The 17460-nt window shown below is 34.4% G+C and overlaps 2 protein-coding genes across 3 annotated transcripts; both read right to left on the bottom strand.

Moving 5' to 3' along the window:
• Positions 1–3194: 3194 nt before the first annotated feature.
• Positions 3195–14296, bottom strand: LOC111510289 (uncharacterized). 2 transcript variants are annotated; one of them, XM_023166199.2, is made up of 2 exons: positions 13443–14296; positions 3195–6433 (listed from the first exon to the last, which is right to left on the bottom strand). In XM_023166199.2, the coding sequence occupies exon 2, from the start codon at positions 6411–6413 to the stop codon at positions 4704–4706; it is 1710 nt and encodes a 569-aa protein (XP_023021967.2). In that variant the 5' UTR covers positions 6414–6433; positions 13443–14296; the 3' UTR covers positions 3195–4703. The 2 variants fall into 2 exon arrangements, with proteins under 2 accessions (XP_023021967.2, XP_074036027.1); XM_074179926.1 differs by lacking the exon at positions 13443–14296 and adding an exon at positions 13134–13344.
• Positions 9164–10555, bottom strand: LOC141484570 (uncharacterized). Its single transcript, XM_074179535.1, has 2 exons — positions 10280–10555; positions 9164–10220 (listed from the first exon to the last, which is right to left on the bottom strand). Exons 1-2 carry the CDS (start codon positions 10511–10513, stop codon positions 10125–10127), a joined length of 330 nt encoding a protein of 109 aa, XP_074035636.1. The 5' UTR covers positions 10514–10555; the 3' UTR covers positions 9164–10124.
• Positions 14297–17460: the final 3164 nt, after the last annotated feature.

Below are 17460 nucleotides of genomic sequence, written 5' to 3'. Positions count from 1 at the left end.
ACAAATAAACAATTTTTGTTCAAAATTAAATGAAAATGTCAGATCAAGAAATCACTTTTAAGAATGTTATTAATACTGATATAATTATGTGTAATATTTTATCAGCCGAAGGACTGAATAGATATTTATTAGGTTAATAGTTGCCGGAGTATGTTCAAAATAATTAGAATGTACGTAAAGATTTATTTCACAACAAATAACTCCATCGTTAAGAAATATTCAATAAAGACAATTTTTCCAGCCTCTTGCATTAATGTGATAAACAAGCTTCCAATAGTTAATAACAACTGATATTTTCACTAATGCAAGCATTGAATTGAGAATATATGTTAAAATGAATCATTGAGTGTTATTAGTTCAGACTCTCATCACCTAAAAACATAATAAAAACAGACTCAAAATCCAAATATGCACGATAGTTCTATATATGTCCTTACCTGAACTCTATCGATTTTTGATGTTCTGATGTAATACAAAAAACGTCGAGAACTTCGAGATGAAAGAAGAAAGCAGTCAAGTTCAAAATAAACTTCACTTTCAGATTTGAACTGGAAGGAAAAAGCCTCCCTAAACATCTACTTTCATATGAACATTGAATTATACGAAAATCATTTTTTCCTATTCATAACATTACGACACATACATTCCAGACATTGAAATCTTCTTTAAATTGAAAGGGTTATATTTTTAGCAGAGATTAAGTTTTGGAAAAAACTTGCATCTTCTTATTTATGTCAGAAGTAATTGAGTTCAAAATAACCGCTTTACAAAAGATGTGTAAATCATATATAGAACTTACTTTCATATGCAAATTCTTTTATTATATTGTATATTATTCCTATGTGTGATATACGAGTATGATTCAATTCTATAACGAATGTTTAGAGTACAAACTGAAAGGAAGAAGTGTTTTTCATATAATTCATTGTTCATATGAAAGAATTGTTTCGAAAGTACTTTATCATTCATGTGAGTCAATCATCATGTGAAAGTAGTTGATCCAGGAGTGCTTTTTCTCCCAGTTTCTATCTGATAGTAACTTTTATGCATGATCATGTGCAATGAGAAGATACGGCCAACAGATAATGTCGTTGTTCATTTGTTTCATTTGTCCAGCCAATATTTTTATTGTTCTGCGACCTCTTCATTTTGAGGCTCACTAATAGAAAATTATCTTTGAACCAAGCACTCCTGGAATCAAAATGATCAGAAATCCGATAACTCTACTGAATATATCAAGGAGAGGTACATACGTTTGAGAAAATGAATATTTCGAAATTAGATCTCCAAACAGTAATCTCTCCCAACGTTCTTACATTGTTGGATCTAGTAAAAACCTGCCGAAAATAATGTCAATGTTCATCATGGTATTAGCCGGGGAAGTAGAGATCCTACAGATCATATTGTGTAAGAACGTTGGTAGAGATACATGTTTCAAAATTTCATTATTTATTTTCTTGTATCAGAACAATCATTTCATCAGAGTCGTTTGGGTAGAGTTTGCAGAGTTTAAAGATAGATATTTCAACCATTTTTGATGATATTCGTCTCACCCTGAGCCGAAAACTACAACAAACATCGTCTCACTTTGATGGTTGATAATGTTTACATCACCAATTAGCTATAGGCCATTCGCTTTGCTATCGGCGATATCAAAAATCATCTCGAAAGTCGTAAACCAGCATATCCTCAAATATTTAGAAGGCTTCAACATCGCGAGCGATCATCAATACAGCTTTCGGAAACAAAGATCAACATGCGATCTTCTATCATACTTATATCGCCCATATTTGGAATCGGGAGCTGTTGCGCTTGATATTTCTAAGGTCTTTGTCCGTATGTGGCATGAGAGTTTGCTGGCCAAACTTCAATGCTATAGCTTAGCTTGTCGGATCATTTTTGTGTATGGCTATTCAGCTTCCTGAGAAACTGTTTCCTGCAATTGGCCGTCGATGGATATCTCTCGAATACTTTCACCATCAACGCTGGTGTTCCCCAGGGATCCATATTGTCTTCAACCCTCTTTTTATTGTACATCAAAGACTTATTGGTAAAAACCAATAATCCAATATATTGCTTTGCTGATGACAGCACACATTCCATGTGGATTCCAGGACATCGTCTGCGGAGGCACATCTTCACCGGCAGCAGGAGGTTGCATATCTTAATGAGGATCTAGAAGTGATTTAGAATTGGGGTGAAAGTAACTAGTTTCAATTCAATGCCACAAAACCCAGGCATCGGTTTTCTCCAAGAAGATAGATGTCTCCGAACTGGATATAATAATGTCAAGTCAGACAATTCCGCTTTCTGCTTCGATAAGTTTGTTGAGGGTTAAAATTGGCACCAATATGTTTTAGCACGATCATATCACTGGAATTGCAAAGGCTGCTTCTCAAAAGTTTGGAACACTGTTTCGAACCAAACAATTGTACACACATAGGCAACTTTTGATGCTTTATGAAGCTCAGATCCGACCTTCTTTGGAGTATTGTTCTCATGTATGGATCTCTGCCCACAAACATACCTTGAAGTTGCTGGTTTTCATTCAGAAAAGAGCAGTAAAGACGCGAACATCACGTGCAACCTTGATAGCCTGGAACTTCGAAGAAAGGTTGGAGAATTATCTCTCTTCTATAGATACTTTCACGGGAAGTGTTCAAGTTACTTTGCACATTTGATTCCACTAAAAGCGATACATATCAGAAATACACGACGGATAGTCGATGCTCATCATTTAGGGTTCAACTCAGTACACCTCAAACTTCACTGTTTAAGAACTCTTTCATCTGGAAAACTGCGTTTATTTGGAATAAACTTTCTGAGAACGTTTTTTCAAATCAAATCCTATATGAATCGCAACTTTGGCACAGGTACCGCTCTAAGAGCGCCTTGAGGATTTTTCTGTAGTGCTTGTGTTTTGTCCTTAAAATAACCACGTTCATTGGTTTGTATTCACGGGACATTTGAAATAAGTATTCACTCTCATCATTACTATCTTTATTATTAAATCATAAGTCAATCATTAGTCTTTAATTTGAGAAATTACTGACAAATTAGCATTATATATGATCCTTGCAATGAACTACTTGGTGCTTCCATTTATAAATATATCCATCTGGAATATCAAGTCGAATTTGAGCTTTATTTCAAAGGATTGCTGTATATAAATGAACAATTGCTTACAATGAAGATTGATTGCAACAAAAATAGTACATATATTAAAATGTCTATTGCGAACATTGAATACATAAGTGAATATCAACAATCATTACATAATCAACGTTTTCCCCTCATCGTGAGAGAATTTCCATATCAGCCCTCTGATCCTAACCACTATTTCCTAGTTTTTGAGAAATTTCAAATATATTTCCTGTTGGCGAATACATCTAAGGTGTACGTTCCATCTAATTAAGTAAGTTCCATCAAAATTTTTACTCAACCATTCTATAGCACTGCAAGTTACAATATCAAAAAAAAAAACAATGAATCTATTACGATAATCATAATCATTTTCAAAAATATCTGTTAACATGAAGTCAGAATACCTATAGATGCTCATAATATCATCAAACTCTATTGTAATGTTATTCGTCTACATCTGTGATATAAAAGTCATACACACTACTGGTTATTCAAAATAAATCAATAACAAAATCAATTATTTGGACAAAGTCTCTTCAAGTTATGTAAATATGCTCATGGTATGTTCCGAAAATTGAATGATGATAACTAGGCTGAAAAGTCTCGGGTCTAACACATAGATGGCGATAGCTTTATTGCATTCATCGCTCTTTCTGTTAGTACTAACCTTCAAAAGAAAGCTGTTGAAATTTCATGATATTCTACTCTACTCTAAACTACTTTTTACACCGTTTTTACCATTCAAGCGAAGAAATGGCTTGAAAAGTATTATAAGGACTCCGCTTCATCAGAAACAACAATTAAACGTTGGTTTGCTGACTTCAAACGTGGTCGTAGAAACACCGATGATGCAGAACGCAGTGGACGTCCAAATGAGGCAGTAACACCAGAAAACATAAAAAATATCCACGAAATCGCTTTGAATGATAACTGCGTGAGTTAGCTAACGTTGTGAATATATCAAAAGAATGTTTTGGCTTTATATTGCATGAGCATTTGCCTATGAGAAAGCTCTGTTCAATGTGGGTGCCGCGCGAGCTCACTGTTGACCAAAAACAAGAACGTCTTGATGATTCTGAGCAATGTTTGGCCATGTTTAAACATAACAAACCGTAATTTTTGCGTCGATATGTTATAATGGATATAAGATAAATCCGTGAATCACTCTGGAATCAAAACGATCGTCATTTGGGTGAAGAGCAACTGGTTAACCTCGTCCATAACGCCCGAAAGCCCAAAAACGGCTAGAAAGGCTACGGCTTCGGTTTTTTGGGATGTGTGTGGTGTAATATTCATCGAGTATCTTGAGAAGAAAAATACCATCAACAGTAAATATTATATAGCTTTATTGGAGCGTTTTAAGGTCGAAATTACAAAGAAATTACCGCATATGGCAAAGAAAAAAAATTTGTATGGCTCTTGATTCTTGATGAAGATTACGTTGATGAATGGAGCCAATTTTGAATAAAAAACGCGTTTTCTTTCCTAGACCCGGGACTTTTCAGTCCATGTTACTCTAAAATTACACTCCTGTCATTTGAGGTTTGCTCAAAAACAATTCACAGTTCTACGTTTTCTTGAAGATTTATATTTCTTGTAAGCTTGAATGGATTTTTCACGAACATTAAAACAAACATAGTGAATACCGTAATAAATATCAAAACTAATACAAACAAGGATAAGCCATATATAACATTTTCGGAGGAACTTTCAGATTCATCACCATTGTGAAGTCGCAAGTTTTTAAAATACTTGATGAGATCATTGGGGTTATATTCCTCGTTAAAAAAATTTAATAAGGAATCGTTCAAACTATCTCCATCCCCGTATTTTTTAAAGTATTCATAGAAATGGCTCTTTTCGAAATCTTTTTTGAGAAAATCAAGAAATGCACTATTTTTAGGGTTCGAATTGCTTTTTGATAAAAAGTCATCATTGTAGCATTGTATTCCTCGAACATTTTCCAAATCAGTCGAACTTCCTCCTACTACTTCTATACTTTTAGATTGACAGTACGTTACAACATTAGTTAAATCTTTACATTTCCAAAAGTTACCGTCCAAATCAATTTTCTTCACACCAGAACAATGGTAGAAAAACGTCTTGATATCAAGTTTATCAATTCGATTGTTACGAATATCTAATTCCGACAGTTTTTGTACAGGACTCAGAACATGTGATTGTAGTTGTGTGAATTCATTGTGTGAAAGATTCAAAAACTGCAAATTTTTCAAGTGATCGAAAGTACCGTAAGTGAATTGAACAATATTGTTATGTGAAATATCTAAAAATATCAAAGATTTGAGATTCCTGAACAATATATTAGATATTTTTTTGATCTTATTATTATCCAGATGAAGATGTGTTAAATTATTTAAACCAACTAGCGAGTTGTCATTCAGCTCGATCTCATTTCGACCAAGATTGAGTTTCAAAATTAATGAATCAATGAAAGTGCTGCCCAAAACTTCAATTGATTTCAAATTATTATTGTTGAAATCTAAAATTCTTGTTCTTTCTGCTATTGCGCCTGTTTCTGTAATGCTGTTATTTCTTAGATACATTATTATACAATTTATTGAAGAGATATTGATCATTTCAATGTTATTATGGCTGAGATCTATTTTATCCAACGAAGTCATTTGTGTAAATATATTATTAATTTTTGTCAGAACATTCCTTGATAAATCAATTACAGAAAGAGATACTTTTTGAAACGAAAATACACTGTCACCCAAAAAAGAAATCATATTATTTTGTAAATAGATTTTTTCAAGAGCAATGCCTTTAAAAGAGTCATTATGAATTAGTTGTATTTCATTATTGGATAAATTCAAGATATGCAAGCGTTTTAATCCACTGAATGTTTCATTTCCAATTACACCAAGCTTATTATTAGAAAGATCCAAACAATTCAAGTGATCCAGTCCATTGAAAGTATTTGGCAATATCTTTGAAATATTCGTATTGTTCAACATCATATCTACGATATAAGTAGGTCGAGTACCAAATGAAGATGTCGTTAAAGTGGGAATTGATGAATTGGAAAATATAATGTAATAATCGGAACAGCAGAACTCAGGAAAGCTCAATTTTTTTGGTTGTTTTTCCTCGAAAAATAGGTCATGAATTCTCATTCCCATTCTTCTTTTTCCAACACAATCTTCTTTCCAATACTCTAGTGTTTTGTGATCCGAAGAAATTGTATAAGTATCTTGGGCTATGACCGCTGACAGGAGAGCACCCAAATGTAGAAACACCTTCCTCATTTTGTGGTTGTTGCTCGAGGCTGAAAAAAAGTAATTTGTATGAAACTTCTTTTTAAAAAAGAAGGGGAGAGTGGGGCAAAACCCAGAGGTCGAGCCAACCCGGGTACAGCTGATGGCGAGCGATCGCGCAGGTACTATTGGATTACGATAAGCCCCATGCCAACCAGTTTCGTACCTATAATTAGTTTTAATTAGGGTAACAAATGGAACATGACATCTTTGTAATTTCTTTTCAAATTTTATTCAGTATTATAGTTAGTAGAACACTTCATTAAAATGTTATATAATGATACACTTATCCAAAAATGAACTTTAATCAGTCACTATCTGAATACAAATTTTCGTCATCTTGACTGCTGCTGGTGCTTGTGCTACTATCGTCATTCAGATTTATAATCATTGGATTCACCTCTGTTTGAACTTCTGTGAATGTTTCATTTTCTCAATATTTCTGCCCTATATCTACTACATGTCGGCAACGCTTTTGCCATTCCTCGAATGTGATTTGATCAAACTCGTGCTTCGCTAGTTTCCTCACATCTTCCAACTTGAAAGTTACATTCTTTTGGAACATGTCGTTTTTAACAGTAGCCCAATGAGATTCAAATCCGGATGGTAGGGTGAAAGTCGCAAAACGTTAAGTCCATGTTCAAGCAGAACTCATCAAATTTGTATCTGATATGATGCAGCCACTTCACCATGTCAGCCTTACTAGAATTTGTGTTGGGGGCTGGAATAGTTTGAATATTATGGTATGGAGTATTATCGGTCACGACTATCGAATTCAGATCATAATTTTCAGAACTCCTTGGTTGATTCATCCGTCCAATTCTTGGAAGATGTATGTACACTCTATGGAGGTATGTTTCATCAAAAAACACAATTGGTCGCTATTGGCTACGAAAATAATCAATTTTTTAAATACCTACTTGATCCTCATTGCTCTAATGTCCATTTTCTCTGTTGAAATTTTTCTATTATTTTCAGTCCGCCTCCATTTGTAACCTATTTTCTTCGAAAATCTACGAGATGTTTCGGATTCAACACCAGTGGTGCTGGGCTGAACCAAAAATAATGGAATAGATCCCATAGATTACGTATTCGTAAGGGGAGATGTCATCTCTCTTACTAACTTGAGCTTGTCGTTTAAAGATATCTAATAGCGATGAATTTATAGTTCAGCTTAGCACCTCTGATGAGACCTATGGTGGTACGAAACAGCGCTGTCCTGTGTTGCGTATCCCGCTCTAGTTCACAACTAGTTGCCTTGCTAATGAAAGCTGCAGTGAGAGACAGAGGACGAATCTCGTTGGCGGTTGATGTCGAAGCTTGGCTTTGCAACTGACCGACTTGGAGAGCCTCGTTCGTCTTTAATGTTTTAGGATTGACTTCTCTGTCGATCTCATAGATGGCACCTTTGTAAGAGGTGTTGTCATTGCCCTTGCCCGAAATTACGACTTTAAACTCTAAATTTTGACTTCAATCTCGAAATTTTTACTTCAAACTCATCAAATATGGAAATTTCATTGCTGAGATAATAGCAAGGAAGGTTGTCACTTGGAAATCGATAAACGCACCTTATCTAGTGTGTTCGAAACTGACCGCCTTGGGAGCCTCGTTTATCTTCGATATACGAGAATTGAGTTCTCTGTCTATCCCATAGATGGCGTCTTTCTAAGAGACGTTGTCATTGCCCTTACTCGAAATTACGACTTTAAACTCTAAATTTTGACTATAATGTCGAAATTTCGACTTTAAACTCACCCAAAAAAAATGTCTCTCGGATAATAACAAGAGTGTTTGCAAGATGGGAAAATAGTGGCCTATATTGCGTGTTACTTGAAAGTAAACTCACCTTATCTAGTGCTTTTATGTGATGTTATTTTGAACTACATATCAAAGTTTTGAAATTTCAGTATTTCCTTTCGTTGGTAAGAGATATCGCTTCGGTTAAAGAGAGATATATTGCTTAAACTTTGAAATAAAACGCTTGGATATATATAATTGTCAGAATTTGTTGCAGAATTTGATTTCAATAAATGACAGAGTATGAGATAAACTTGTTTTGAGAATATTCGTGAACCGAAATAATTTTTGAGTTTTTTCGGATATTGCCGTAGGTACCTAATCGATTTCAAAATTATTACTGAATCTATATGCATTATTGTTGAAAATAGTATACAGGGTGTTTCAAATTCGATTTTCACCATTGGGGTCAGCGAAACTATGAGAGATAAGAAGATGGTTAAATTGGGGCAAAATTGCGCATTCTCCTGACTAACGATATGCCGTTGAGAAAGTTCTGAAATTCTGAGTACCTGTATCCGGAGATATCCGGAAAAAATAGAAATTCCGGAAAATGGTTATTATTTTTTTCTAGCTTTATTTTTCGAAAATTTCGAAAATGGATTGCACTTCCACAGCCTTGTGTGCTACATAATGGTATTTTCAGATTTGCTATTCGACGTTTCGTGTTTATTTTTTCTTATGGGCGCTACAGATTTTACCTTTTCAATGATGTATCATAAGTTATCATTCTTTTTCGAAAAATTGGAGATATTGAAAAAATTAATTCCTATCATAATAGGCTTCGACTTTGATGTTTATAAATTTGACTTTCAATTTGTTACACTCAATGACATTTTGTGATTGTACAAGTCATTGAATTTTTTCGCGAATGAAGAAAAAAGAGATATGATACAAATTTATTACATTATTACATTTATTACGATAGAAACAGTGTTGGGCATCAGAAATGTATTTAAACTTGAATCCCGAAAGACGACAAAACCATCGAACTAAGTTGAAGTTATTGGATCAAAATCTCACCGAGTTTGGCTCGTTCGAAAAGGCAATGAAAAAATACGGAGACAGGATCAACAATCAAAATTTGATAAGTGAGGTGTGTATGAGGTAAATTAGACATTTTATCCTTTTTCAATGAAAATAGAACTTTGAACAAATAACAATAATTAACTGAAATGTAAAGACAAAAGTAAATCACAGCAAATGCTCAAAATGCTGGCCTTGTTATGTGGTAACACAACTATGCCTTTCTTCAAATATTATTCTTCGCACTATTAATTTTCCTCCTCCTCAATCTTTCGAACTCTCTAACAATCCTCAATATTTTGATATTCCCTCTGATCATAAACTCTATTTTTCAGTGTACCCAATAAGAATGTATCCATAATACCTAACTCTGGAGACCTTGCTGGCCACTTCACCGGCCCATTATTCCCTATCCATTTATCACCAAACCTTTCAGTCAGGTAATTAGATACTCGTCTGGTACTGTGCGGTGGAGCACCATCATGTTGAAACCAGATGTTGTTATAGCTAGCCAAAGGTAGATCATCCAAATAGTCTTCGAAAATCGACATTGAAAACTGGTGATAGGTTTCTCCATTCAGAATTCCGTCAAATAAATAATGACTCAAAATTCTTTCTTTTTAAATTCCTGCCCACACGTTAATACTAAATCGCACTTAAGGTCGAATTTCTCGGAACTGCCTGGGGTTGTTTATGCTTCAAATGTGTTCCTTATTTCGTTGAATATCCCACAATTCGTAGAAGTGCTTTCATCTGTCCAAATTATATTTTCCAGGAAAACAGGAAAATCATGTCTTTTTATCAGCCAATTACAAAATTCTAATTGCCTTTCGGGATCACCTGGATGCAATTTTTAAGATATGTGAATTTTGTAACATTTTAAACCGCTTTTTTGAGATGTCTCCAAGCACCTGTATGACAATTATTCATTTTGGAGAAAATTTGATGTGAAGATTTCCCCGGGTTCATGTTTATCTGCAAATAATTAATTTTTATTGAAAAGGACACAATGTCTAACTTACCTCAATACATACCTCACTTATCAAATTTTCTTTAGTTTCCTGGTCCATTCTGTCTGCGTATTTTTTCCTCGGCTTTTCAAATGAACCAAACTCGGTGGTATTTCGATCCAACTTGAACCTAGTTCGATGTGGTTGTCGTCTTTCGGGATACAAGTTTAAATACATTTCCGATGTCCTAACACTGTTTCTATCGTATTTGTAATAAATTTGTATTATATCTCTTTTTTCTTCATTCGTGAAAGCCATTTTTTGCCAAAAATTCAATGACTTGTACAATAACAAAATGTCATTGAGTGTAAAAAATTGAACGTCAAATTTAGAAACATCAAAGTCAAAGCCTATTATAATAAGAATTATGTTTTTTCAATATCTCAAATTTTTCGAAAAAGATTGATGACATACATCATTGAAAAGGTAAAATCTGGTTCTATTCAAAACAGAAAGAACCCAATATAGCGCCCATAAGAAAAAAAAAGTTGATTATGGTTGCTTCGGATAGCGAATCTAAAAACACCATTATGTAGCAGGGAAAAGTGGCAATGTGGAAGTGTAATTTATACTCGGAATTTCAGAACTTTCTCAACGGCATATTGTTAGTCAGGTAAATGCGCAACTTTGCCCCAATTCAACCATCTTCGTATCTCTCATAGTTTCCGAGATCCCAATGATGAGGATCGAATTTCAAACACCCTGTATACCACGACACAGTATAATAAATATGTTTTGAGATATATAGCTGTTTAAAAAAATCTGTTTAAAATATGTCTGTTTAAAATCTGTTTTCCGTTAACCAGCTGTCGCACCCCTACGAACGACAACCCTCAGAAGTCGAAACTTGTACGAGCTAAGGATTAACGAGGTGTTACCTTTTAACGTGTGATTCCTAACACGGGTTGGAAGATAGCAAGTGAAGATCGATCGTTCAGACTAGGGCTTGAACCACCAGTCAATTCGAGTGAGTGAACAAATCACCCACGCCGAACCGCTTGGCTACCGACCGACCTACAAAAACACATGACATCGAAATGGTCAAAACTTTAGAAACAACATAATATCTCTGGTAGGACTAAATCCACCAACAGCAGCATCGTGAGTGGAATTCACTAATCTATTGACTATCAACCTACCAATCTTCGTTTTCAGAAGAAATTTTCTCGTATCCAAAAAATGAAATTAATAATAATAATGATAATAGATGAAGCAATATATAAAACTGAAACATGAAAGCGTTACATTCGCACAATAGACACAGCGCTGTGATTGACCTATTAAAGTTAATTAGCACTAGGATTCGGCTTTATTACATATGCAAGGTATGAACTCTTTAGACTTTAGACGAATGAACAATCCTGAATAAAGAATAAACTGAATGGTTTTCCTTGTGAAATTTCAATATATGGGCGGGATCAACAAAAATCTTAAACGCTGTAAATTCAGGATAAACGAATGTAGGTACACTGTGATTTGTTGCAAAGCTAAAACCTTAGAAAAATCACATCCTCGATAGTATATCTCTAAAAACTAATTTTTGATTCGATTTCGTGACACATACTCTATATAACATACTTTTTTGAAGGGTTTAGTTTCACATTCATCAACTATATGGTGAATTCCAATTCGATATGGTTATGATGCAAAGGAAGTTTCTAGTGTAAGAAATTGATACTGGCAAGCGAGTTACGATGCTGTTCGGAAAGAGATAAATTTAATCTTGAATTATGAATCCATTCCGTTTTGAAGCTGGGGATTTTTCTTTTCCGTTCTTTAAATAGCTCATGATTATCTGTACTTTTCCTAGTTTATTGAAATTCACTGTAAGGAAAGACTGAAAATTTTAAAGTGTTTCTCACAATTTCGTTTTATCCACTACTCATAATGAACTCAACATGTAGAGTAGTACGAGGGATGAAATCAGTTGGAATATCTTCAACAGATTGAAGATAATGAAGAATTTCGCTGAAATGTCTTCTGGAGTTATGAAACAGCTTTCATTAGAAGGAAGATGTAATAATTCCTTCACGAAAACATTCACAAGATAATTTTCAGTATATAGAATTGAAGCAGGTTTTAACGATTTGAATCCAATCTTGCATTTCCATTCTGATAGTCTCTTGACGTAAGAAAGAGACAACACAGATTGTAAAGGCTTCTCTTTCCAACGAATTTTCTACCAACTTTTTATAGTACGTATCTATCACTATATGTAGCCCAATTTCTTGTAAAAACTTCGCTTCGTTGATCTTCGTTGGCTTTGTTGATCTGAAACTGAAGACTTCTACAAGAAGTCAAAACGGTTGCACGTGCGTTTCTACCGTACATCCCTAGGGTTTTAGATAGAATCGGAAAAATCCTAAGGAAGCATAACATAAAAACAGTGTTCAAGCCCACCAGGAAAATACAGCAAAGCCTGAGATCTGCGAAAGACAAAAGAGATCCACTATCAGCTGAGAGGGTATACCATACACCCGCGGAAAAGTTTATATCGGTACCACCAAAAGATCCATGGGTACAAGGCTGAATGAACATCAGAAAAACTGTAGATTAGGTCAAATGGAAAAATCGGCAGTAGTGGAACACGCGTTTAGTGAAGGAGATTATACGGTACTGTTTGAAGATGTGAAACTACTAGCACCCGATCATGGATACCACAGTCGGCTTGTACGGGAAGCCATAGAAATCCATAAACATACAGAAAACTACAACAGAAAAGAGGAGGCGGTAACGCTTAACCGGATTTGGAATCCTATACTAAAAGATGCTAAGGTGGCAGCAGTTCAACGCAATGTAACAGCTAATAACGCTTCGGCCAATAACAACGCACCAACTAGAAAGGCGGGCTACCTGTGTCAACATAAATACAACTTACAAACTAGAAATCACTAATCACCGGTGAACCATCAGAATGAATAGACCTCTGAAGAAGTCAGCCACTCGTGCTGGCAAAACGTTAAAATACAGTTCCAAACCACGACGGCCTTCAAACCCGAACGAAGATCGTAACACTGATATACAGGTAGTGTGAATTATTATGTGAACATGATATAAATATGATTACAAATTAACATACTCTGTTAACTCTGCAGTATTAACTATCTTATCGAGTGAATATTTTTCATTTAAAAAACAAAATAATTATTGTGTGGAAGTGATACTGCATTGGCAGATTATTACATACCTCTCAATTATTTCTGCACCGGATACTCTGACCTTCCACCACTGGTAACCACAGTTGAAAATAAATTGAGGAAGTTCTGTCTGTCTGGACTTGATAAGTGCAAATGGTCAGCCATCCCAACTCTAAAGTGATAAATATAGTCACTTTAGATAAACTCAAAAAGTAACGATCGAATTTTCATATGGTTTTCATCAATTGACAGAGTGATTCAAGAGGAAGGTTTATGTGTACAATGTACTAACATATTGTGCCAATAAGTTGAAATATGACGATGTTAACCGTGAGAAGTCGAGACATTAGTGCTACCTGTTCAAGCTTTCAATTCGCTATTGCAAATTGAAATATATGCCAATTCAAGGATGGCATATGACTATCTTTCAATTTCAAGTTATTTAGATGAATATAATATTGATCCTTATTTGATAAAGATAAGTATTCAAGAATTTATTGATATAGTTCAGAGAAATTAAAACAACGATAAAAATAAAATAAAAACAACAATAAAAATTAATTGGCGCTCCGGGGCGACTTCATTGATTCCAGTGGCGCATTTGCTTTTTCAGCTGCAGCACCACATCATCTGAAGATCTTGATCTAACAATGTCCTCTCTCTTATAAAACAAAATGTAGGGTGTTTCCAGAGGCTCCAATAAATTCAATGCATCGCCAGAACACTTCGTGACACGACTATCGTCAAACTTAAACCAGTCCGTTTCTTCTTTGACCAAGGCGTAATAATGACCAAATTCAACGCCAGAACCACAGTGAACAATGACTGCATGCATATTATAATAGTGGTCTGCTAGGTTGAAATGTTCATCTATTTATTGCTTATTGAATATTAAATAAGGATTAATATCATCACAATAATTATAATGTACATTTCATGAACATTATAATAATTCCTCGTCACAACTTACAATTCAAATTGATAATATCTTAAGAGTTGTCACAAATCTATTATGCGAGAAAATCAATTTGAGCGATCTGATGAACCAATGCGACATGCTTGATGAGGAGAGATTGTAATTGCGTTAGTTTTGTTCCACGTTGTGAAGTTTTTAAAATTAAAATTGATATTTTGTTCAATTGAGTTTTAGTAAAGTTCATTAACTATTATTAGTTATTAGATGAGGTATCCTGCTCCTCTCACAGAGTTGTTATGACAATGGGTGGTACTTGGAATAACAGGATAAAAGGATGGTGTGTGGGGGCATCGCCCTGCAAAAATAAAATACCTTTAGATAACTTTTTGTCGTGGAGTAGTCAGTAATGTCGTATAGTGATTCCCAGTTATTGATCTATCCTTTTCCAGAAAATCAATCATGATTATTCCTTGGCAGTCCCGAAAAACTGCGGCAGAACCTTTTCCAGCGGATTTTTGTACATAAAATTTCTAAGGCCTTGTAGAAAGAACCAGAGTGTTTCCATTCCATCGAGTAATGCTTTGTTTGAGTGGTAGAAATTTACACAGTAACAAAACAACTTGCATATTCATATGAAATATTCAGTGACTCAAATTTTCTTTTTAATACAATTCACTGGTTTGATATAACATGTCATGAACTGCATTTTGATATCACTTTTGCAGCTTGCGATTCAGTTTTTTATGGTTGCATACAAAAGACATTAGCCGCCAAAGTTATTGAATATATGCTTATCTCTCAACCCCTTCAATACTCCAATTTTCACACTTTCGGTCGACATTCTATTTTTTTAGTCTTACTGCGCCATCTGGTTTGACTTTTTGACGTGACACTTTATGGTAACTATGGTAACGCTATAGTCTGTTTTTCCACGGAGCCGGTCTAGGCTAACTAGATATCATACAAGCTCGCATTGGTGTGAAAATATATCTATAAGACTCCCTTGTTTTCACATCAAAGTAGTATTCAATTGAATTCTATATTTATTATTGATACACTGACCCGTTACGTGATGAAAACTAATAACACATTCCATGATTAAACAATTTTCGCGTCACTAAAGACGCGAAAGTCATGAGTGTGAAAACTTTTAAATTATTACAGATCTGTACTTATTCATATTACCTCATATGCAGCCCAATCCTTCGTTAATCCTTAGCTCACACACGTTGTTGTTCGTAAGGGAGTTTCTTAACCAAAAATTATATTTCGACAAACTTCAATCAGATATCTCCATGCAAGACAACTGGATTAATTATTCAAATCTAAAACCTACATTTGTAATTGAAATTGAACATGTAAATATATCTGAGGAACTTCTAAAAACGATTTTTATATATTCTTCATTGAAGCTTTGACTCCTCATTTTTTTTAAATAAAGCAAGTTGGGCATACCTACCTGAAATTGAAGACATCACTTTTGATAGAACACGCTAACTGTAGTCACCTTGTATACAATATCGTACTTGACATAGTATTATATGAATTCCATTAGTTCGGACTTCCATTGTCTGATATTATATAAAACGATTTGAAATCCCTGAAAGAACTAATAAAAAAATTAAAAATGAATAGCTGAAAATATCAATTGTATTGAGCAAAAAAAAACCTGAAATGAAATAATAGTGAAATAAAATACAAGTAAAAATAGCACAATTGAACAATAAAATAAAAATAAAAAGTTAAGAGATTCGAAGCCAAGTTACTTTACGACGTTTTAATTGTTAGTATCCACAATGGTTTTCAGGTGATGAGTGGACTAATTCCTCCGAGAGATGACTATTTATGGGTCATTCAAATACTTTCACTTATATCCGCTTTCCTTTTTCCGCTTCATCGGTTTAGATGAACCGTTTGGCGGGAGTTGGCCATTTTTCACTTGATTATGGGTTTCCATGTTGCGTATCTCTACGCTAGCTTGGCTGAATACATTGTTGGACATGTATGCCGCTTCTTTGAATTTCCTTATAAGCCAATGTTCTTCCCTGTGTATGATCTCAGCTTGGGACCACTCGATGTTATGTTGATGGGTCCAAACATGCTCTGCTATTCCTGATTCAGCCAAGCTAGTGTAGAGATACACAACATGGAAACCCATAATCAAGCGAAAAATGGCCAACTCCCGCCAAACGGTCATCTCCCACTAAACCGATGACGCAGAAAAAGAAAACGGAGACAAGTGAAAGTACTCGAATGACCCATAAATAGTCATCTCTCGGAGGAATTAGTCCACTCATCACCCGAAGACGATTGTAGATACTAACAATCAAAATGCCGTAAAGTAACTTGGCTTGGAATCTCTCAACTTTTTATTTTTATTTTATTGTTCAATTGTTCTATTTTTACTTGTATTTTATTTCACTATTATTTTATTTCAGCTTTTTTTTTAATACAATTGTTATTTTCAGCTATTCATTTTTAATTTTTTTATTAGTTCTTTCAGGGATTTCAAATCATTTTATATAATATCAGACAATGAAAGTTCGAACTAATGAAATTCACCATGAAACATTGTCAATCACCTTCAAACATAGTAGTATATATCAATATATCAAAATTTCAGGATTTACATCATCAGGTTTTCAGCTCGTCAGCTGTATATTTTAGCCGCCATATTATTTGAAAGAATGAACTAGAAATAAATGAAAGTATTTCAAATGAATAGCTTGATGGATGTAGCCGTTACTACATGGTAGGAGATCATCATGAAAAGTGAGAAATAAAACTTCCTGTTTTCATAACACTTGCTTTTGTAACTAACGTTACTGCAGTTTTGTCCTACAAGGACCTTTTCAAATGAATACAATAACTGTTTGTATTCGTAACATATTTTTTAAATTTTTAGTGTTATAGGCAACTTTTATATAGATGATTGTGGGTATGCAAACTTCTTTTGGCATTATCTACAAACAATTAAATAAATTACTCATTACTTGGAAAACACTCTGTACTCAAGGGTTTTAAAATCACGCGAGTTATAAACAGTTTCAAAATCCTGCAGATAATTCAAGAGAAGTGTGCTGGCCATAATGTCATTTCAGCAGAAAAACATATGGCACACAGCAGTGTGTCATATATAGGTCTCGTGTTCA

This window comes from Leptinotarsa decemlineata, unplaced genomic scaffold (genome assembly GCF_025532065.1).
Source record: "Leptinotarsa decemlineata unplaced genomic scaffold, Ldec_3_MD MMD2_tig00026282_RagTag_RagTag, whole genome shotgun sequence".
In the NCBI taxonomy this organism is placed as follows: domain Eukaryota; kingdom Metazoa; phylum Arthropoda; class Insecta; order Coleoptera; family Chrysomelidae; genus Leptinotarsa; species Leptinotarsa decemlineata.
The sequence above is the reverse complement of the archived record's forward strand: the minus strand, read 5'-3'. Positions and strand labels throughout refer to the sequence as shown.

What these genes read in the sequence shown, in the direction of transcription:
- LOC111510289 (XM_023166199.2), bottom strand. Translation starts at nt 6,413, where the DNA reads ATGAGGAAGGTGTTTCTACATTTGGGTGCTCTCCTGTCAGCGGTCATA.
- LOC141484570 (XM_074179535.1), bottom strand. Translation starts at nt 10,513, where the DNA reads ATGGCTTTCACGAATGAAGAAAAAAGAGATATAATACAAATTTATTAC. An exon ending in AAGAAAATTTGATAAGTGAG is followed by an intron (nt 10,221 to 10,279) that starts GTATGTATTGAG and finishes AATTATTTGCAG; the next exon opens with ATAAACATGAACCCGGGGAA.